This window comes from Myodes glareolus, chromosome 12 (genome assembly GCF_982192425.1).
Source record: "Myodes glareolus chromosome 12, mMyoGla1.1, whole genome shotgun sequence".
In the NCBI taxonomy this organism is placed as follows: Eukaryota; Metazoa; Chordata; class Mammalia; order Rodentia; family Cricetidae; genus Myodes; species Myodes glareolus.
This window is the reverse complement of record NC_142037.1, coordinates 59,361,178-59,385,091: the sequence shown is the minus strand read 5'-3', so window position 1 is coordinate 59,385,091 and position 23,914 is coordinate 59,361,178. Positions and strand designations below refer to the sequence as shown.

The 23,914-nt window shown below is 34.3% G+C and overlaps 1 protein-coding gene across 1 annotated transcript in view; it reads left to right on the top strand.

Annotated features, from left to right (window-relative positions):
• The window catches only part of Klhl1 (kelch like family member 1), a 336,046-nt gene that overhangs the window by 227,249 nt on the left and 84,883 nt on the right, over window positions 1–23,914 (top strand). The window contains exon 6 of the mRNA XM_048421935.3: window positions 3,961–4,147. Within this exon, the coding sequence (XP_048277892.1) occupies window positions 3,961–4,147 (187 nt within the window). The remainder of the gene's footprint in view (window positions 1–3,960; window positions 4,148–23,914) is intronic.

Below are 23,914 nucleotides of genomic sequence, written 5' to 3'. Positions count from 1 at the left end.
AACTCAAATCCAAATGGATCAAAGACCTCAACATAAAGCCAACCACACTAAACCTTAGAGAAGAGAAAGTGGAAAGTACACTTGGACAAATAGACACAGGAGACCACTTCCTAAATACAACCTCATTAGCAGAGACACTGAGAGATACAATCAATAAATGGGACCACCTGAAAGTAAAAAGTTTCTGTAAAGCAAAGGAAACAGTCAACAAATCAAAACAACAGCCTACAGAATGGGAAAAGAACTTCACTAACACCATGTCAGACAGAGGTCTGATCTCCAAAATATACAAAGAATTCAAGAAATTGGACATCAAAAGAACAAATAATACAATAAAAATGGAGTACAGATCTAAACAGAGAACTCTCAACAGAGGAATCTAAAACCACTGAAAAACACTTAAGGAAATGTTCAATATCCTTAGTCATCAGAGAAATGCAAATTAAAACAATCTGAGATTCCATCATTCACCTGTAAGCATGGCCAAAACACTGATGACAACTTATACTGAAGAGGTTGTGGGGTAAAGGAAACATTTCTACATTGCTGGTGGGAATGCAAGCTGATACAGCCCCTTTGGGGTAGCGATCTATTTTGCTGAAAGTGTTTGCATGTGGTTTCTGGTGGAATTATTCGGATTCCTTAAATATGTTTTCCCATCATATGAAAATAAAGTTATTTTTTTCCTTTTCAATATTTATCCCTTGATTATTTCAGTTATCTTGCTGTTTTATCTAAGAGTTAAATTACTATGTTGAATAGTTAAGAAAGAGAGGACAGTTTGTCTTATTCCAGATTATAGTGGAAGTAACTTGAGTTTCTCTATTTTAAAATGATGTTGGCTATGGGTTTGTGGTAAACTGGCTTTATTACCTTGAGATATGATCCGTTATTCCTAAGCGCTTCAGAACCTTTATTATGAAGGCTTGTTGGAATTTTTCAAATGCCCTCTCAGAATCTAATGAGTTGATCATGTGATTTTTGTCTTTTATTATGTTTATATGGTCAGTTATGCTTTTTGGTTCATATATGATGAATCACCACTACATATTTATGATGAAATCTACATGATCAAGGACTATGATCTTTTTGTTTTGTTCTTGGATTTGGTATTCAAATATTTTACTGACTATTTTTGCACCTATGACATTAAGGGAAATTAGCTTGCAGTTCTCATTCATTGTTGGGACTTTATATACTTGAGGAATCAGGATAATGCTGTCATGAAAGTAATTAAGCTATGTTCTTTCTGTTTTGATTTTGTGGAACAATTTGACAAATATTTGTAATAACTCTTTTTGGAAAATTTAGTAGTATTCTGGGCCAAAACCATCTGGCTATGTTCTGTCAATTGGTAAGAGTGGGTAATAAAGTCTCCGAATACAAGTGTGCGAGTATCAACATGTAGTTAAACTGTAGTAGTGGTTCTTTGAAAACTTAGGCACCCTTGTGTTTTCTTTGCAGCATAAATATTAGGACTTGAAGTATTATCTTGGTGAATTTTTCTTTGATGAGTATCTTTTAATTTTTTTGGCTTGAAGGCTATTTTTTCTAGATATTAAAATTGCTAAACCAGCCTACTTCTTAGGACCACTTTCTTGGAATATCTTTTTCCAAGATTTTGTAGGGAGATGATGTCTGTTTTTGCTGTTGGTGTATGTTTCTTGGATGCAGCAGAAGATGGATCCTGATTGTACACTCATTCTGTTATTCTCCTGGGGAATTGAGACCACTGATGTTCAGAGATACAAATGAGCAATCCTTGTTGATTCCTATTTTGTTTTTCTTGTTGTTGGTGGTGGTTGTGAGTGTTTGATATGGGTGTGTTTGAGGTCATACGTGCAGTTGCCTTGCTGTGTCCAGAAAACACTATTTACTTGAAATCTTCCACTGTTTGTGTTTCTCCAATATTCTTTCCAGATTATCATGAGTCAATTATCCTTGAGCCTTGGAAAGGAAGGTATGATAGAGATGCCTCATTTATGAATCTTAATGTCTGCACCTGTTAATTGTTTCTGTGTTAATCGGCATCTATTGCAAATAGATGTTTCTCAGATGAGTGATGACCTGCATTAATTTGTGGAAATAAAACGTCCAAAACAAAGATAAGATGTGAGAGCTGTCTCTCTGGAACTGGGTTCTCTCACTCAAGACGACTGCTTGCAGCTTCATCTATTTTTCTGTACATTTCATAACTTAAATAAACCCATATCCTTTAGTAAGATGGGAGCTCTAGTTAAAATGTCTCCAAAATAAACAGTGCCAATACACAGATGAGTAAGACACAGAATTCTACAAAATCTTTAAAGAGAAATTAACAATTTTTCTCATGATTTAGTAAAAAGAAAATGAATGAATATTTCCAATTTTGAAGCCAATATTAACCTTATATTAAAACAAGAAAAAGATGTATGAGACAAAGAAAATTGCAGGCTAATGTCTGTGATGAAATGTGGATGAAAATGTCCACAGTAAAATTCTTACAGGTTTAATTAAAGAATATATCAAAAAGATCTTCACCAAGATCATGTCTGCATCATTGCAGCGATGCTGAAGGCATAGAACAAAGATAGACATACAAAATAAACAGATTTTAAGGCATAAATAACATGATCTACTCATTGGATGAAGAAAAAAGTTCTCACAAATACAATTCTGCTTCAAGTTAAAAATACTAGATAATCTAGGGTTACTGGGGACATATGTCATTATAGTAATAATCCTCTTTTATTAAGAGGTTGGAAATAAATACTTTCTTATCTTTAGGAGTATGTTAAGAATATTTGGATTCCCATATTGATGCCAATTTATGATGTTTTAAGAAGAATATATGTAATTTTGTGTAATGCAAGTTCTTGTGTTGTAGTTTCCTACTTTTAATATTAATTAGATTACATATATTTTATAAAACTGCAATATTATAGGAAACAAAAATCTATTTTATTTTGTTAATTTATTATAATATATAAAATATTTTAATATTCTAAAATGGTATCTGTATATTTGAAGTAATAAAAATAATCATTGTAAGTATTGTGAACAATGCAAAAACAAAAAATCAAACAAATGTATTATCAAAAACTTTGTCCAATTCATACATTAATATATATTTACACTTAACAAACTATAATAGGGAATATTAAGCTATGTCATATACATTATTCATTTTAATGTATTTTATAGATAGCAAAACTAAGGAAATTAGAAGAATATCAATGACCAACTTTGAATTTTTTTTTGCTTTTTCTTTGATAATATTTTTAAAGCTAAAATGAAGTTACTAATGAGTTACAATCATTCCTGTATTTTCTTCTGGAGTTGGAAATTGTATTAATGGAAACAGAAGACTTTTTTACACATGCAACTCTAGAAAAATCCAAGAAACTGGAAGTAGAAAGTGTCATATATTGAAATTGTTTTTAAAATATATTTTGATTATCCTATACTGTTAAGGTAATTTTACCCAGGAAAGTACTAATGCCATTAATATACAACTTTTAAAGATTAAAACTCAACAAATTCATCTTATATTTATTAAAATATTTGCTTGGAATTATCTTTGCATTTCAATAAAAATAAGAACACAGAATTATTTTAAACTAAATTTAATCCATCAAAATTAGTTAAAACTCACTTTAATGTCAATTTCAGTATAAATGACCTTTTCCACATATATCAAAACTGGATTGATGAATTTATATAACGAGTCAAATCATTAACATAAGGCAAGTCCACATTCGCTATTTGGATCAAGTGTCTACATTTCCAAGGAAAAATACGAAAGGAAAGATATATATTTGTGTTTTTTTGTTTATAATTTTTAATACATGGTAAGTCATTAATTTATTGTCATCCAAAGGTAAGAGAAATGACAAGGACTGACCCTTCAATGTCAATATGTAGAACATATACTCAACAATTTAGGAAGCAGTCTTAACACTGTCTGTACATTATTTACAGATACTTGCTGACCTTGAAAACCATGCACTATTTAAGAATGATTTGGAATGCCAAAAGCTGATTCTGGAAGCAATGAAATACCATCTGTTGCCAGAAAGAAGAACTTTAATGCAAAGCCCAAGAACTAAGCCCAGAAAATCTACAGTTGGAACTCTATATGCAGTGGGGGGAATGGACAATAACAAAGGTATGTGATTCTAGATCAACCCACAACTGTTCTTCGTACCATGACTGAATTTGAATAATGCAATTTGCATAAACTAACAATATACACACTCTGCTTTGTTAAAAGTGATACAAAAATTAAGGGAAGCATTAAACTCTTTTTGCAGTCTGCAGTTGCTACTTATAATCCTTTACATATTATATTAATTTTGGTTCATCATTTATGAAATAAAAGCTGGATTTCAAACATCTTCTTGGAAAATAGGAGTTATGTGCTGAATATATTGGAATGATACTTCAATTTTATGACAAAGAAATACAGCGTGAGAGGATAGATGTTCTGGGAGTGCAGAATGAAGCAGCTCTTTCCTTTGAGGAACTGAGAGTCTCACACTGAAGACTGAAAATGACACAAATTAGTATATTGATAGTGGAATTCTTAAATTATGAACTTTATTCTGTGTCTACATATTTCTTGATTAAAAAACAATAGGTGCATGTAAAAATTTGTTTTATAGGTTTTGAAAAAATGAATAAATCTCTTTACTGCTTTAGCTTACACACAAAGCACATATGCACATGCACACTTGTGTCCATTGACGCTCTGATGCACACAGAAATGTTCACACACAGACACACACACAGACACACACACACACACACACTACAGACAGATACAAGGCATCATGTATGCTCTGCTGAATGAATGCCACTTCTTGAAAAATGCTTTATTCCACATGTAAAATACCAATGTCTGATGAGTCACAGTTGTAAATCTGCAGAGGGCATTATTTTTCCTAAAACAAATGTTTTAAACATAAATAATTAATAAATATTACCAAAATATCATGATATTTTCCTAAAAAGGGCAAGTAGATACTAGTTTGAATATCTACATGTTTTATATATGGTACTATTTGATGAATTTCTGCCGAATACTTAACGACAGTGCGGTGTTCTCCTTGGAATTTTTATGATATTCAGTCCAATACTGATATAATCATAAAATTCAAGCAAATATTTACTTTGATACAAGTTATAGTATTCTATTTTAATTTCCTGATTTCTATATAGTCGTTAGTGCTGTAATTATGAGATACGGTGACGTAATGTAGTTGCCGTAATGTAGTTGCTAGAGAATAAAATATATGAGAATAGCGAGTACGGTGAGTGAGAATGTAATTTTTCTATCCAGAAAGTAGTTCTTCTAACTATAGATATTAAAATTTCCTGTAGATCTTTATTTTCTCTACTTTTATAATTAGTAACAAACATTCAGAAATGATTACTCTTGTTTGGCCATGGTAGCATCTTTATCACAGGAACCCTGTACACTTCCGAAAGAGAAATGATAAGCCAGCCACAACCAACCCTCTGACTGACAATGTTGTCTTTCCTGAATGACATGCTAAAGCATTGGTGGCACAAAGCTGTGGTACCAACTCAGTAATAATTGATTTGACTTAAGAACCATTCCTATAATTGTAATCCATACCTGACACAGTTTTGGTGATTGAGAACCTGACACCAGATGACCCAAGGACCTAGGGTAGTACCAAAATATACTGTTGTAAAAATAACAAAATATAGCAAAAAATGATTCAATAATATGTCATTACTTTCTGCTATACTCATAGATCATTGCCTTGCTCTGCCATTATGAGAGGAGACAGAAGCATGTAACAGGCAGAGAGGGTGGGGATACATACCATGAAAACAAGGTCTCTGAAAAACATGATTAAAGCTCTTATGGGTTCACAAATACTGAGGGTAGCATGCACAGAGCTGGCAGTGGATCTGGGTGGTGAGAAATGCGGGAAGGAACTTTGAGGATCAGAGCTTGGAGAAAAGACAATTAGGATATATTTTGTGAGGACAAACCTCTTTTCACTAAAAGGAATATGTGTGTGAGAGACAGACAGACAGTGAAAATATAAGAGTGTCACAAAACATTTGCTACTAAAACATTGGATGGAAAAGTTATTTGATAAGATGTTTAAGGAGTCTTATACTTTAGTCATAGAGGAGTTACAGGTAGTGAATACAGAAAAAAAATAAAAGAATTTCTATTTTGTATAAGAGAAAATTCCTGGAAATCATGCTAAAGACCAAGCAAGACATTCCTAGAGAAATTTCTATGGTTTATAATCTGCTTCGGCTGTGTAAAGTGTTATCTATACCTTATAAGTACTTGCTATCTGTAAATAGTTAAGATTTTTGTTCAAGGCACTGATCTATAAGTAAGGCAGCATATCATTACGAAAAATTCCATTGATTGGTTTATGTGTGTGTGTGTGTGTGTGTGTGTGTGTGTGTGTGTGTGTGTGTGTGTGTTTGTGTGCGCGTGTGCGTTTTCATGCACGAGAGAGAGAGTGAGAGAGAGAGAGAGAGAGTCATGTTTGGTTCTATCACGGACCTCTGGGCTATCCCACCTCGGGTTCCTGAATGTCCATGCAGTGTAAGACATGGGCTCCCTCTCCATGGACCAGTCATTGGTTGTGCCACCATTACCCCATCACATCTTGAAGGCAGGAGTAGGTCGAGTGTTTTGTGGTTGAGTTAATGTCCCTGTCCACAGCTGGATGACTTTCCTGGTTATAGAACATGGGGAGGGAGTTCACTCTCTGTATCTCCTCTTACTAGGAGTCTTTCTCATAGCTTCCATGGAGTTTTCATTGCACTAGGTTTCTATGTTATCCCACAAATGCCCCCAAATTTCTGTCATATTTCCCAATACTCTGTCCCTCTACCTTTTCCCTGCCTGATCTCTCCTCTTCCGATCTCCACCTACCCCCAGTTTACTTGCAGAATGTATTCTGTTTCCTTTGAGAGATCCATGCATACACCACTTGAGCTCTCTGTGTTATTTAACTTCCTTAGGACAGTGTATTGCAACATGATTATTCTTTACTTAATAGCTAATATCCACTTATAAATTAGTACATATAATGTTTGTCTTTCTGGTTTTGGGTTACCACACTAAGGATGAATTTTCTAGTTCCATCGATTTGTGTGTAACTTCATGATGTTATTGTTTATAACAGTTGACTAGTACTCCATTACATAAAGGTACCACATTTTCTCTAATTATATTTCCTTCTGTTGAAGGATATCTAGGTTATTTCCAAGTTCTGGCTATTATTAATAAGGTTGTTATTAACATAATTGAGCAAATATTCTTGTGGCAGATATTTTTGCCACAAGTCATTTGAATATATAACTTAGAGTAGTATACTTGGTACTTGCAATTTTCAATTATCTAAGGAAATAATATATTGATTTCCATAGTGGTTATTTGAGTTTGTACTCCTATGAGCAATGGAGGAGTGTTTCCTTTGCTCCACATCCTTAACATCATGAACTTTCACTTGTGTTTTGGATTATAACCATTCTGTCATGTGTACGGTGGAATCTCAAAAAAGTTTTGAAATCATTTACCTGATGGCTAAAGATGTTGAACATTCCTTTAAGGTTTTCTCAGTCATTTGGGATTTCTCTGTTGGGAATTTTCTGATTATACTGCAAGCCCCTTTTTAAATTGTATTGTTTGGTTTGTTGATGTCTAGCTTCTTGAGTTCATGATATATCTTGAATATTAGCTTTCTGTCTTTTGTGGACTTAGTTAAAAATTTTATCTATTCCCAGCATGTTCTTTGGTCTATTTGATAGTGTCTTTGCCTTACAGAAGTTTCATGAGGTCCCATTTATTGATTGCTCTTAATGCTTGTACTATCTGTGTTATGTTTAGTAAGTTTTCTCCTGTGCCAATGCATTCCAGTGTAACATGGAGGGGGCTGTTTGTTTGTTTGGGGTTTTCTGTTCCACTCGTCCCCCCAGCTATTTAGCCCCAGAGGAAAAAAAATCACACATAGATCTCCTTAAGTTATAATGTTGATTGGCCCATTAGGTCAGGCTACTTACTAGCTAACTCTCAAATCTTAATTAACCCATTATTTTGATCTATTTTAGCCATGTGGCTCAGTACCTTTTTCAGTGGGGCAGCTTACATCCTACTGCTTCGGTGGTCTGGGCAGGAGTGGGAGGAAGCAAGTTCCTCCTCCCCAGAATTCTCCTGCTCTCCTTGCATCATTTCCACTTCCTGTCGGGTTTTCCCACCTACACTTCCTGCCTGGCCAATCAGCTTTTATTTAAAACATGATTGACAGAATACAGACAATTCTCCTGCACCATTCCAGACTATTCACCAATTTCTCTTGTATTAGATTCAGTATGTCTGGTTTTATGTTGAGGTCTCTGATCCACCTGGACTTGAGTTTTGTGCAAGGTGAGAGACAAGGATCTACTCGCTTTCTTCTATATGCTGACATCTAGACGAACTCCATTTATTTAAAAGGTCATTTCCCCCATTGTGTATGTCTGATTTCTTCATAAAAATTAAGTGGGCATAAGTATGGACATATATCTGGGTCTTCAGTTGGATTTCATTGTTCTACCTGTCCAGTTGTCATCAGAGAGTCTCCATCTAGCAATTCATAGGAGCTGATGCAGATGCCCAGAACCAAACATTAGGCAGAGTCAGTGGAACCCCTCAGAAGAGAGCAAGGGAGGATTGTTTGAAAAAGAGGGGTCAAGGTCACCACAAGAACACAACGTACAGAATCAACTAAGCAGGGCTCATCGTGGATCACAGGCCTGGTATGACTTTGAAATAGGTCCCTGCATATCTGTTATGGTTATGTAGCTTGGTGATCTTGTGAGAGTAGCAGGGTGTCTCTTCCTGTTTTACCTGTTATGGGCACTTTTTCTCCTATTGGGTACCCTTATCTCGCCTTAGCATGAGGGTTTGTGCCTAGTCTTATTGCAACTTGCTATTCCATGTTCGGTTGATATCCCTGTAAGGCCTGCAATTTCTTTTCTTAAAAAGAATGAAGGAGTAGATCTGGGGGGAAAGCAGAAGTTGTAAAGCAAAGTTAGGGAAAACTGCTGTTGGGATGTAATATATGAGAGAATAAAAAGAACTTTTTTTTGTACTTTGTGTCTGCTTTTATTGAAAGTTAACTTGGCAAAAGTAATAAATGAAAGAAAAACAGATAAAGTAATAGAATGAGAGATCAAATTCTTAAATATAAAAGCTCAAAATTTGCTTTTTATGGCTCATTTAAAGATTTTTACCTTGGTTGTTTTGTATGCTACATTTAATTTGTATCATCTAAGCATGGCTGTTTTACTGGCTTTTTTCTTACATCCTTAACTGACAGGATTCAGATTATAGCTAATGGAGTTTGTCAAGCTACTGTCACAGCCCTGATAGGTGTTATACAGATATTGTTAAAAGTCAAATGTTGCAATTTCCCACTTTCTCAGTTAGTTATCAGGTATAACTCCATTTAAAAATGGTGCACATCAGGTATACATTTTTTGTGCAAGCCAGGTTTTGAAGAAGGAACTGGTTTTATCTTGTGTATATAGTGACTATAATTACTGTCTTAAAGATCTTACAACTTTATCTATGATAAAATATTTAAAGAAAATCTTTAAATTAATATTACAACATGAGAAATGTAAATATAGTGAACGTAATGCCTAATAACTAAGCCTAGATGATTATAAAAAATGAAATGCAAATATTTACATTCTGAGTTATTCTTTTAGCTCTAATGAAAAGATGCCAGGTAATGACTTACTTTTTCTTTGGAATAGAAAGAGAATATTTGCTTCATATAATATACTTTTCTAATGGTACAACCTCATATGTGTGTGTGTATGTGTGTGTGTGTGTATTTTTAAGGAGGTGATATTCTTCTAAAAAACCATCATTAAAATCAGAGAGAGATACCTGTTCAAATCCTTGTTGTCACTTAAAATACAGAAGCCATAATATCTCAACACGTTATTCTAATTCTGTAAAATGAGAATGGTGAAAGGAAAAACACTAAACTAACAATGCAAAGTATTCCAAAATGTGTATATGTGTATTTACTAGTAATGAAGTTACCTTAACAGTAACCAGGATGGCCTTTCTTATATTATATGATTAAGGCAGATTGACTAGTAACTCTGGACTGTTTATAAGCTTATTAGTTTATAAAGATTCTGTGAAATAATAGTGAAGTTTATATAGGAAGTGTCAAATGTAAGAAGTTGTTCATGAAAGTGACTTTCATATGCACATGAAGATGCCTGAGAGACTACAAAGCAAATTAAAATATCATACAAGAATAAAAATCCAAAATAAAGTAATAAAATAATGCATAAAGTCTATAGTGTGCCACACAAGTGCTTTGTTGCTTGTGCTAAAGACTAAATGGAGGTATTTATTCATTTTTAACAAGGGTTATGACTGAAATACATCCCTGAAAAGTGATATGTTTGGAATATAAAGTTTCCACTGATCTTTGGTTTCAAGTTGTATTCCTAAAAGATGTTTTTATTAACAGATAGAATGATTAGTAATGTAGATAAAGTAAGGAGATAAAGTTACTGAGGGAAACCTTTGATGAATGCGTTGGTGTGTTTGTTTGATGAATGTGTGCCGACCTTCTCTACTCTGTCTTCCAGATTCTATGATGCAACTAAGTTTGTTTTATCCTCATGTTTTATGTGGCAGAGCCAAGAGAGGCTGGTCTGAAATTATGAAATAAAAACAATCTTTGAGTTTTGATTTGGTTAACTGCCACATATTTAACTTTAAAGATCGCAAAGAGAAAGCATTTGTAATTATAGTGTTGTCACTGAAAATCTTGAAAGGTATAACTTTAAGAGTCAAATAATTTTATCATGCTTTAAACTACTTACATACAAATATATTTATTCATATATATCAATTCTGAAAAGTATAAGATGACTATAATATTAAACAGTTTTTAAAAGGGAAATAATTATTCAGAAATATTTAAATACTCTTACCATCAACGAAAAACAAATACAATTTAAAAATCTATCAGTAAATTGTGAGTTAACTTCCTACATTTTCTTTCTTAATGCATTAATTGATTTCCTTTTTAAAAAATTATCTTTTCTTATTCTATGTACCAGTCAATATTCCCACTCCCTCCCCTCCTCATGCTCCCTCCACCTTCCCCCTTCAAACCCTCATTCTCTCCACAGAGAGGGTAAGGTTTCCCATGGGAAGTCACCAAAGTCTAGCACATTGTTTTGCAGCAGGACCAAGGCCCTCCCCGATATATCCAGGATGAGCAAGGTATCCCTCCAAAGAAAATGGTTTCCAAAAGTCAGATCAAGCAGTAGGGATAAATCCTTGTCTCACTGCCAGTGGCCCCTCAGTTGGCCCCAGTCATACATCTTTCAGTCACCACATGCAGAGGGCCTCGTTTAGTCCTATGCTGGTTCCCTGGCAGTCAGGCCAGAATTGCTGGGCTCCCATTAGCTCAGGTAAGCTGTTTCAGTGGGTATCTCAATCATGGTCTTGAAAGACATCAATCAGAAATCATATAGAAATTTTGAAAATAGTTTTAAATGTTTGACTTAAAGGTAAAATAATAACTACTTTGAGTGAAGTATAATACCATCACTGTCTTAAATATATGTGTAAATATGTAAGATGTTAATAAGATTTGATAGATTTTTTTTTCAAAAATGCTTTATTAGGTATATTTTCATGTACATATTGACATATTATTTCTAACATCATAGAAATCATAGGAATAGTACTACATTTTTCCATTTTTCCAGTCTTAAAATAACATTAATTTCACTCTAATTATGAAAACCTCATAAAAATAAACTATTATAGCATATATTTTAAAGACAAAAAATCTAGTATGATTTCAAAGGCATAAAAACATCATTTTTACTGTTCCACACTTTATGAATGTATACATGTAGTCATACACCAAACTTAAACTGTATACCTATATTTTTATAGGAATGCATATATATTTTCATCATCTTCAGACTGATAATAAATAAATAGATATATACATATTTAGAATTTAAGTTATTTATACCACTTTTATTCAGTACTTTTAATTTTCTCTACTAAGTTTTTTTTATTTTATTAAACTTTTAAAGGACATTTAAGCAGTTTACCAGTACTCATATTTTTATAAATAATGTAATCACTAATTTTTTACATCATTTATATCCCTTTCTGTTGGGGGATTCTACTTGGAAATTCAATGTATGGGAAAGCAGGGCTTCTATAGCATATGGATTAATTTCCTTCTGGAAACTATATGCAGACTTATATCAATAAATTATATAGTATTTTATTCTGAAAATGATCGTATATATTAGAAATAATTGCATAATAATGCTCCTAAGATCTTGGACTTTTAATTCTCATTTAATTATTTTTATTTTTGTTTGTGTGAATCTTTTCCTTAATGTGTCTGTGTACTTACACTGCCTGATGTAGATATAGAAGAGGCAATGGATCTCCTAGCACTGGAGTTACAGGCAGTGTGATATGCCATGTGATTGCTGTGAATTGAACCTAGGCTTTCTGAAGAAGCAACAAATGCTCCTAACCACTAAGCCAGTATCTCTAGCCCACAAGACCCTTTATTTATATATTTTCTCTTTGAGGGATGTTATTGGACACAGTTTGTTTTTAATTTCTTTTTGAGGTATAGTCTCATTATGTAGACCAGACTGGCCTGAAACCATCAGTGATCCACTTGCTTCTGCTTAAATAAAGGGATACACCATCAGGTCCAGACTGTTTGAAAGATTTAATGTATTTAATCAAGTTCACACAATAAGAAGCAATGTATGAGTTCCTCCTTTTCTAATTTGTTTGTATTTTGTTTCCCTGGCTATACCATATAATACCAAGATAAACAGAAACAGTGTATAGGACGATGCTGCCATTTTCTTTATTTGGAAAGGAACAACTTTTAATGTCTTAGATATTTGTTGTTAGAATGTAGTCGGTTTCATAACAAGCATAACAAATTCTGAAATAATGATGAATATTGTATAAGAACATAAGCTGAGGCTTGGAAAAACATTAAGTTCCTGCATTTAGAATGCATTTTCTTTTGCAGACTGTTAAAATGAATCTCACTTTCTAAACAAGAATCGGGTACTTTGAGAGAAACATTTATTGCATGTAAGTGCTGTCCTCCAATTTTGCATTCAATAATTAAACCTGGCCTCTCTTCCTTAGCAGTACAGAGTGCTCATTAAATTCTTTTCTGGAAGTGGTTCCGTTTGCTTCTAAGAGTGAAACATGCCTTAGAAATATAGCTAAAACTAAATTTAGCATCATTGCTAAATTTCTGCCTTCATTTCTGTCTCAACTAATATTAAGAAATAAGAAATATGTAGAGTTCACAAGCAGCCTCACCCTTCTTGCCTTTCCTAGGGGATCTGAATCTTAGGACCTACTTCTCTGTAAGCTCTGCACGGCCCTTGGGTCACCCAGGTCAGAAGTCAGCTGAGAGGCCTCTGGCAAAGTTCTGGGAGGCCTCATTGCTTGGCCTCTGTGCACAGACCTTTCCTCCAAGGAAAACAGAAAACAGTCATGCGTCTATTTTTCTACAGTTTGTTTCATGGAAACCTTGGCCTTTTCAGTATGATGTCATTTTTATTTGTGTCCGTTTGGAAAACAAAACGAAACAAAAAGAAAAACAAATCAAAAAACAATCAACCTAACCAATTATTTATCCCAAAGCTTTGTAGTCTCTTCTGCTATAGCTGACATTATAGTTTGAGTCATACTTAGAGGCAGAGACTTCCGTGGCAGCAGTTCCTACCTGGAACTCTTTGATTTATTTTCAGATATATGATAAATTTTCAGGATCTTACTTTATTTCCTTGTTCCCTTCATGATATTTATTACTATTTAACTATATGTAGTCCTTTGTATTTGTAAGTGATTCATCATTGACCTCTGCAAAATTAAATGAAGGGCACCTCAGTCCTTTCAATAAATTATCATAGTATTGACTATCATCATCAAACTTCCTCCTACATAATTTAAATCACAGTTAGATTACTTATGGTGCCTAATTGTTTATAAAAAGCTATGTAAATTATAGTTCAAATGTGATATTTAAGAAAGAAAAAAGGAAAGCATTAATACATCTTCAATATACTTGTGACTATTTTTGTTGTTTTCTAATAGGCTATATCTGTAATTGATTGAATCCAGTGGCACATAATACAGACGTGCAAGTCTGCTTATGTTTCACATATTCAGTTTATGTGCTATGACTGGTATTGGCAATACCTAAAAGCATAGGAGGGTAAACCTGTTGCTTGCTGATTTTCTTTTGTGTGTGTGATTGTGTGTCTGTATGTGTCCATGTTTATGTTCAGTTCCTTGTGCTTTGAGTAATGGTATTTTGAAGTAATAGTTAAGTCTTTGTAGACCATGAACAGGCTTACATTATAGGTTCTTTATTCGGATGTGGAGACTTTGGAAGATTTAGAGCCATGCCAACCTTCTTTGTAAACCTTAATGCACTTTTCCACCACTACATCAGCATGTGTATTATTATTATTGTTATTATTATTATTGTTATTATTATTATTATTGGATTTTAGAGACAGAGTTTCTCTGTAGTTTTTGGTGCCTGTGCTGGAACTAGCTCTTGTAGATCAGGCTGGTCTTGAACTCACAGAGAACTGCCTGCCTCTGCCTCCTGAGTGCTGGGATTAAAGGTGTGCAACACCACCACCTGGCCAGCATGTGTATTACTAACTAGATTATGATAACCATGTACAGAGTTTGCATATATTTATCTTTGGTGAAATGAACCAATTACGTTTATGTATATGAATTTTGACAAATGCACACAGCTCAGAAACCAGTGCCATCATCATCACCCTAGGAGCTGTTCCATTACTCCCAAAGCTCATTGGGTCACTCTACCATCAGTGTTTCTCTCTATACATCCAAAGACTAGCACAGCTATGTCCTAAAGATACACTATAAAAACCTGGGTATTGTAGTACATACCTGCAACCCCATCATCAAAATGGGAGGAGATTGGAGCATCTGGAGACTTTTCCTGCTCATCTAGCTGTAATAATGAACCCTAGACTCAGAGAAATATTCTGATTCTTATACATTATATTATTACTATCAAATATAATATACAATGTATATATTAATTATACATAATTAGTAATATATGAATGTGAACAGATATAAGTATTATTATTATTACTATTATTATTATTATTATTATTATTATTGTTATGTGAATGGACATTGCTTAAGATCCTGGTCTTTGACCTCTGGACACACACAAGCATTCCCTCCACATACATGTACTTATATTCATATACCACCACTATGTAAGACAGAGATTACAGAAGTAGTAAAATATAAAATTATATGAAAAATTTCTACAGTTTAGAAACTACACCAATGTTCAATTAAGTCATAAATTGTGCCATTGTCATTAATCCTAAATATTACTAAACCTATTAGGTATTTGCCTAGTTTTGTCGAATACTGATTAAGAATTTGTACATCCTTTTAAATTTTATGACTAAAATATTTTTTATAAACTAATATTATAGGATAAGCTTTAAACTTGTTGTCAAAGATCACAAAATTGTATGCATCCTATTTGTCATTCAAATTGTCTTGGCTCTTGGCTTGTAAGAATGCTTTTAGGAACACGCAACATTTGGTATTATTAAGAAATATAAATATACACTATTTGTATAGATGTACACACATTAATAGATATAGTTGAAATGAAGAGAAAAATTTACTCATAAACATTCAAGTAAATACTGATATTTATTCACTCAGTTACACCAAACAGCAATTGTACCTGTATGTGCACACACACACACACACACACACACACACCACACACACAGAGGGTTATGTGATGAGAGTAAGGTCATACTCCAGTTGTCTTTTGTAAGCATATGAGACAAGAATTAAAAATGTTTAAGTTCTAAAAAGCTCCATGACCTATGTCGTGAAGACTGTAATTGCACCTTTCACTATCCTTTTGCTTTATATGTATTGTTTAAATCAGAGCATAAAGTTTTAGATCCAAATCAGTGGCAGGACCTTGCCTAACAAGCTCGAGGTTCTTGACATAATCACTAGCACCTCCCTTCTCTCAAGAATGGGGACTATTAAAATGTATTTTCTTTTGCGTCATCCACAAATGATGAATAAAAACAGACTACACTGCACAACTTTTTAAATGTAGGTACAGGACTAGCAAGATTCTTTAGCAGATTAAGGCACTTGCAGCCAAGGTGAGGATCTGAGTTCATTTCCTAAAATCTGCCTGGAGGAAGGTGAGAACTGATTCCCACAGGATACCTGCTGACATTCACAGCATTCCATGGTGCATGCATACCCTCCCAATACATACAAACATAAAAATGGAGGAGTTGAAAAATAAATACATAGATTTATATGTTGATATTTATTTAGTACATGCAAATATGTTTATTATAAAAATTAAGGTTTTTCACTAATTGAGCATTTTAGCATTTTATTAACTGCTAGCTACATATTGACTTTAAGATCCATCTTCTCTTCAACACATTCTAAAACTCTGAGTGCCTAATATTTTACATATTCCAGAAACGTTAGAGGGATTTCATCCTTGGAAACATTATAGCAAAATAATTTTCTACATATTGGCATTTCTCATAAGTATAATTTGAATTATATTATCATCTATCTTTTTTAGATACTTTAGGAAATGTAAATCAAGAACACCAGAAAAACAAATGCTGATTAAGAGTAGTATTAATGGTGATATATTAAAATATTTTAACATACTCATGACTTCAATATTTCCAATTAAATTTTGTCTCTCTGATTAAAATTATTTTATAGATGCTTATGTGTCAAATAATAAATATGAATTTCTGATAATGTTGCCAAAATTTTCTTTTCAAATCAAGGAACACAGTCTTGAGTCAACTAGAAGGCTTAGCAGGTAAAGGTGATTATTTCCAAGGCTGGCAGCTTCTGCTCAATGTCCAAAGCTTACATGTTGCAAAGAAACCTGATTCCCTTAATCTTCCCACTGACCTCCTCCTTTACACTGGCATATACATACATATACACACAGAAAACAATCAAATAAGTAAACAAATAAAAAGGGAATACCAAATTTTTGTTTGGTTGGGTGTTTTTGGATTTCGAGACAGGGTTTCTCTGTGAAACAGTCCTGGCTGTCTTGGAACTCACTATGTTGACCAGTTAGGACTTTAACACACAGAGATCCAACTGACTCAGTTGACACTGACATTTATTCCTCTTCTGATTGTTCACATTCTTCCCACATGTGTATAGTTCTCAGAGCATGTTGCTTTCTGAGCAAGACATTTTGCTGAAATAGTTGCTGAGGACCAATCAGCATCACTTTTTTTATTGTTTTCAAGACAGGGTTTCTCTGTAGCTTCGAAGCCTGTTCTAGAACTAGCTCCTGTAGACTAGACTGACCTCAAACTCATACAGTTCTGCTTGTCCCTGCCTCCCAAGTACTGAGATTAAAGGCATGGGCCACCATAGCCATGCAGAATCACTCTTACTAACGGATGCGGAGCACCAAACAGAATCATTCTTACTGATTCTGGTGGGAACCGTGGAAACATTTTCTTGTATTGTGGCTTAAACTAGACAAAAAGCATCAACCACAAACAAAATATACAATAGTGCATGGAAATATTAGTCATGGGGAAGCAGACAGGAAAGCTATTAGAGAGGTGGGGTGAGTGAACACTGTGGCTGCAGCATGTATGTCGGTTGGTCAATGACGTTGAATATGCACATTGCTGTCTGAATCTCAATCTTTCTACACATAACAAGTCTACATTTTATTTCATTAGCCAGGCTTTGCTACATTCTTCCTTTTCCCCTAATTTGATGAGTATTTTTTAGGTAGAAGTTGTTAAACTCTATGGCCTGAAGGCCAAATGTAGCTAGTTATTTTTGCATGGTTTGTGGACAGTGTTTCATAGATTATAATGCGTGGAAATCATTTTAAATGATCCAAATTCATGGTTGGATTTTATTTGTGTTATTCAAAGGTACATTTCAGACTCCATAAAGTTTTATTGGGTGTTGTTCATTTGTTTACTTTTTTATAGGGCTCCTTTTACTCTGTGTGGGTCATGTGGTTGCAACAGAGAAACTCACAAGGTGACCTATAAAGTCAACTTTCCTGGCTCTTTAAAATAGAGAGAAGAAGAGGAAAATAAAAGAAAGATAATAAATGAATAAAGTATACAAATGTTGACAAAGTAATCATTTATTTTGCATTTCTAAGAAAACTGTGATACCAAACATCACATTAATTTGGCCCCAATATAATGTACCAGCAACTAAATATGCAGTTTCGAAGCAATTTTATAATGTCAGACCAAAGGCATCTTCTAGGAAAAAATGCTTCTCTTGAAGAGCATTCTTGAGGTTTTTATAGAATATGAAGCCTTCAGTCATTATTTCTTAACTAGGAAGCTGAAGAGCTAAATTAAACATAGTTAAATGCTTGAATGTTATTCTTAAACTGGTGTAGAAACCCTTTCTGATCCTCCATCCATTATTACCTTTTTAAATCATTACTAATATTTCTTAGCAATTACCCTTTTTCTCAGTTTTATTCCTCCTCTACTCTCTCTCTCTCTGTATCTCTATCTTTATCTCTCACTCACTCTTTCACATACACAAACACACACACACACACACACACACACACACACTTTCTATGGAGAGAAAAAAATATTTAAAATCCCACTAGTTTTACCACAGGAAGCAAAATAGAAACCAAAAGACTCAAGATCAATAACCTTTAGACATTGAAAGAAATGGGCCATGAGATCAAGTGTGATGAGAATTTATAAAGGAGAGATTCGTGGACTGGGGAACAAGTAGTAAAGTTTATACTTAAAGCAATTATTAACAGTGATAAAGTTATGCTTTTTCAATTTTGAGTCTTGTTGCTTAGAGCCTTGTATTATGTGTTTTAATAGTAGTCCTTAAAAATCATTGTTTCAGAATCCTCAAAGTGAGGGCTGTTTGTGTTAAACATGAGTCTAAATTGTACTGTTTTAGCTGGAGAAAACAGTACTGGTATGTCACAGTAGGGCCTGTAGGTACTCTCAAGTTTCTGAAAAAGTATCATTGTTTTGATTTCTCCAATATAATTGTTACCTGATAATAAATGAAATGAAATAAATGAAATAAATGAAAGATAATAAATGAATAAAGTATACAAATGTTGACAAAGTAATCATTTATTTTGCATTTCTAAGAAGACTGTGATACCAAACATCACATTAATTTGGCCCCAATATAATGTACCAGCAACTAAATATGCAGTTTCGACTATTTTATATAGTCTTACTTTTTGGAGCTAAACCCTTTCCTTTACATTTAGACAAAAGGGGGTAATATTGTGGTATAATATTTTTGTATACTCTGAAAGTATCTCTTTGTCAAGGTGCCTTCTGAATGTTTTAATAAAGAGCTTGGTAGTAGATATAGGAGGCATTAGAGGACTCTGACAAGAAGAGAAGCCAAGAAGCCAGCTGGATATGGAATGAGTCAAACACAAATAATGAGATAGAGGTAATAGTCACAGGATAGAACATGTGTTAGCCCCCAATAATAATATTATGGGTTGCTTTGCTGTAAGATCTAGACAGTAACAAGCCTAAACTATAGGCTGAACATTCACAATTTGTAAGAAGTTTCTGTGTCATTATTTGGGAGCTGGTGGGACAAAAAAAACTTATTAGAACTAGCCCTAAAGATTTCATGTGAATTGTAAACAAATGCTCTTAATATTACTAAGATAAAAGGGGAAGGAAGGTGTAGAAAATTTTAAGAACATGGAGGATTTTAATTACTATCTAATAACTAAAAAACAACCCCTTCTACTCTCCTTTGATGATCTTGTATAGAGTAATTGTATATTCATTTTATGCCTCGTAGTTCCACATGTTTACACAAGTAATTTATCTACTTTAAGGGAAACAGTGTAATTTTTTCTTTCTAATTACAGGACTTGATGATAACATTTTATCCTGAATTTGTCTATTATTATCAGCTTTGTGGAGAGACAAAATATAGAAAGTGACTAATCAGCTGATAATCACTGTTTTATGATTATTTTACTTCCTTGGCTTTAAATAGATGGGTTATACTGTCAGAAACTTTTAAAGTAAAGCTCTTCCTTCTGAAATTCTACTGTTGGATATTTTGAAGCATGTAACTCAACATAAACTCACTTGGTTATGAGGAAATGATTCACTTATAATTTCATGTCAAGAAACCTAAGTCTGTGCAATTATGGAGTTTCAATAACAGTAAGATGCTATTGGGCTTTTTTTTATTTCTGAAGAAACAAGATATAATAAAAGGAAACCCTATTTTTTTTCAGTCTTGCCCTTTTGAGTACTGGCCTACCAGTTGCTGCCTCAATAACCCATCCAGTCACTTCAGTTCCACTTGAGTTCCTTTTCTTTGAACTTGAAGCACACGATCAGATTACTAGTTCAAGGTCACCAGTTTCACAAAGCTATTGAAACATCTCAAAACCATGAATAACAGCTTGTCAGCCTAAGCCGGCTTCGCTTTTCACACAAGAGCTGTCTTCTGGAATCACTGTCCACCAGTCAGGTTGTTAAGTGGTATTTTCCAGGGATTCTGTTCCCAGTGACAGCAGGAGAAACTGCTTATCTGTTAAGTGAAATTTGTGTTTATGTCCTTCCCAGAGAGTCTGGAGTCAGGGGACTGAAGCCCTCAAGCCATGTTATTTAAAGAGGAGCAGAAGGACACTCTGGCAGCTGAAAAGTGAATAACATGCCCATGCCACTTCCTTTTACAGCTTTATCTTTTCTGGAAAGTGATAAATCTTCATGGCTATTGAATCTGTAGATGTATCTGGAAGTTCCAATGATAGTTGACATCCCAGATCAAATTAATTGGAACTTCATCTAATGATAATGTAATTTACCTAATGCTAGAGAATTTGGATCACATTATTATATATTCTCTAGTTCTTTATTTCCCAAGAAATGAAGAATGAATGATGACTGCCTTATAATAAAACATCCACTGTAATTATTAATCAATAAACATTCTATATCCATTTTTATCCATCTCACTGCAAATCTATAGTAACTGTAAATGAATGTACTTTTCAAGCTAAGATACTAGTTTGTCTTCTATAGAACTACACAGGGACTCTATCACTGATGAGTTTTGTCTATGTTTCACAAATGCTTTAGGATTCCACTGTGTGGTTATTCTCTGGTAGAGAAAGAGACCTACCAGGACTAAATCACCATGAAGAAAATAGTGACAAAGGATAACAAAGAGTTAAGTAGAAGTCACCAAGCTACAATCAAATGTGAGAATATGAATCACTGTGAAATCAATAAATTTTAATAGTGCACAAAGACCCTTAAGTATTATATTTTTTAGAGAAAATAGTCATTTATGAAAAGAAAAAAATGTAATTTTCAAATGTTAGCATACAAAGATAGAGATTAATGGAAATTTTGTTCCTCTGAGCACTTCTAATGTAATGTGTACATTTGCTACACTTTCAAATTTGCTAGTAACCTACTTTCAGGACATTCAATTTTTCCTTCTCTTTACTTTCTACTTTGCTTTCAACAAAGGCTGGAAAAATTAAAATCAATAATATGTGGAAGGTGATCCCTGAGACATAAGCATCATAATGATAACAGAAAGAGTGAGGAACATAAGAAAAGAACTAATTTTGCATATCTCACACTACATAAGTAAAAATGTAAAGTCATATGAATTTATTGTACCTAGTGTATATTTATTAAGAGGATGAAAACTGGAAATGTATTCCCAAATAATGCTTTAATTTATTTGGCCATTTACCACAAAGATGTTTTGATTAGGAGTTCAAAGATGTGAAAATGTACTTAGTTAACACTCAAAGATGCAATAAATTTAAATTTTTCTTATGATCATAAAGTTCTCTTTCCTATGATATCAGTACCTGGTGATTGACACATTAGAATTTTAGCTATAGGATCACATAATATTTATATTAAAATATTATGCACAATAACTTGTAAAACTGTAAACATTCCATATTTCCTCATTACACAACACATTTTAAAATACAGCCCCAAACACACATATGCAGAGTGATGATATCTGTTGATTTAAAATCGACCACCTCTTTAATTACCACTATCATTTTGACCAAAATCTAAACATGGATGCCAGAAGGACCATTAAGAATGACTCTTTGGTTTTGGGCTTTGAGACAGGGTTTCTTTAAAACTTTGGAGCCTGTCCTGGAATTTGTACTGTAGACCGAGCTTGCACTGAACTCTCTGAGATCCACCTGTCTCTGCTTTCGAGTGCTGCAATTAACGTTATGTGCCACCATCACCCCTTCTGAGGAGGTAATTTATGGCTCTTGGGAGTGTGAAAAATGAAGTTTTCTCCAGAGTTGTGGTCCCTGAGAGGCTACATATGCTTTAGTAGATGGGCATGCACATGGAGGCAACACTAAGTAATTACTGTTTATTGGTTTTTCTTTTAGTTTTTTTTTCCAAGACCAGCATATAAACTTGGAAAGGGAAAATGGTGGAGTTGATCAGAGTTTATTTGTGTGGAAGGGAATTGGGGTGAATTTCCTTAAAATACACTATATATGTGAATAAAACTCACAGATTAATACTGCTACTAATAATAATAATATATCTTAAGTCTGCTGGTAATCAAATTAGTGTATTTAATTATTAGAAAGTTAAGTCTTTTTTTATTTTTTCTTTTTTTTTCTTTTTATTAAATTATAAAAGTTTCCATTTCAGCCCCTCCTCCCAACACCCTCCCACTCCCCCCACTCCCTCTCCTCCTCCCTCTCCATCCCCTAGAGCAGTCAGGGTTTCCTGCCCTGTGGGAAGTTCAAGTTCCTCCCCCCTCCCTCCAGGTCCAGAAAAGGTGAGAGTCCAAACAGACTGGAGCGAAAAATCCAGTATATGCAGAGGAAGCAAGTCCCAGTGTCATTGTCAATGGCTTTTCAAAAAGGCTCCGGGCCAGCCACATTCAGAGAATCTGGTTGGATCACAACCTCGTTCAGTCCCAGTCCAACAGGCCTTGGTGAACTCTCATTATATCAGTTCCCTTGTATCAGTGGGTGCTCACATCCCTCGCAGTCCTGATTACTTTTTTTATTTTCTTCATCTTTCTGTTCCTCATTTGGACCGTGGAGTGCTCAGTTCGGTGTTCCAATATGGGTCTCCATCTGTATCGCCATCCAACGTCGGATGGAGGTTTCCTCTGCCCTTGCCTTCTTTGCTCACGTTCTCTTTCCTTCTGCCTCTTATTTGGACCTAGGGAGCTAGGTCCAGTGTTCCAACGTGGTTCTCCGCCTCCATCTCCATCCATCTCCAGATGAGGGTTCTATGGTGACATGCAAAATATTCATCAATATGGTTGTGGGCCAAGGCCAGTTCAGGCACCCTCTCCTCTGTCCAGAGAACCATCTGGGGATCTCTCCTTGGACCGGGGATCCCCTTTACAATCAAGTCTCTTGTAAACCCTAAAATGATTCCCTTAGTTGAGGTATATACTTGCCTGATCCCATATCCATCCTTCCTACCTCCCCCCCATCCCAGTCCCCCGATCTTTCCCCAATCCTCCCCTACTCCCTTCTCTCTAACCCTCTCCCTTTCTGACAACCCTCCCACCCCCCAATGCACCCGAGGTTACCTGGGACTCTTGTCTATTTCCTACCTCCTGGCGGATAGCTAAATAATCTTCATCAGGTTCATCTTCTTATTTAGCTTCTCTAGGATCACGAATAATAGGCTCAAAGACCTTTAATTATGGTCAGAATCCACTTATGAGTGAATACATACCATGTTCCTC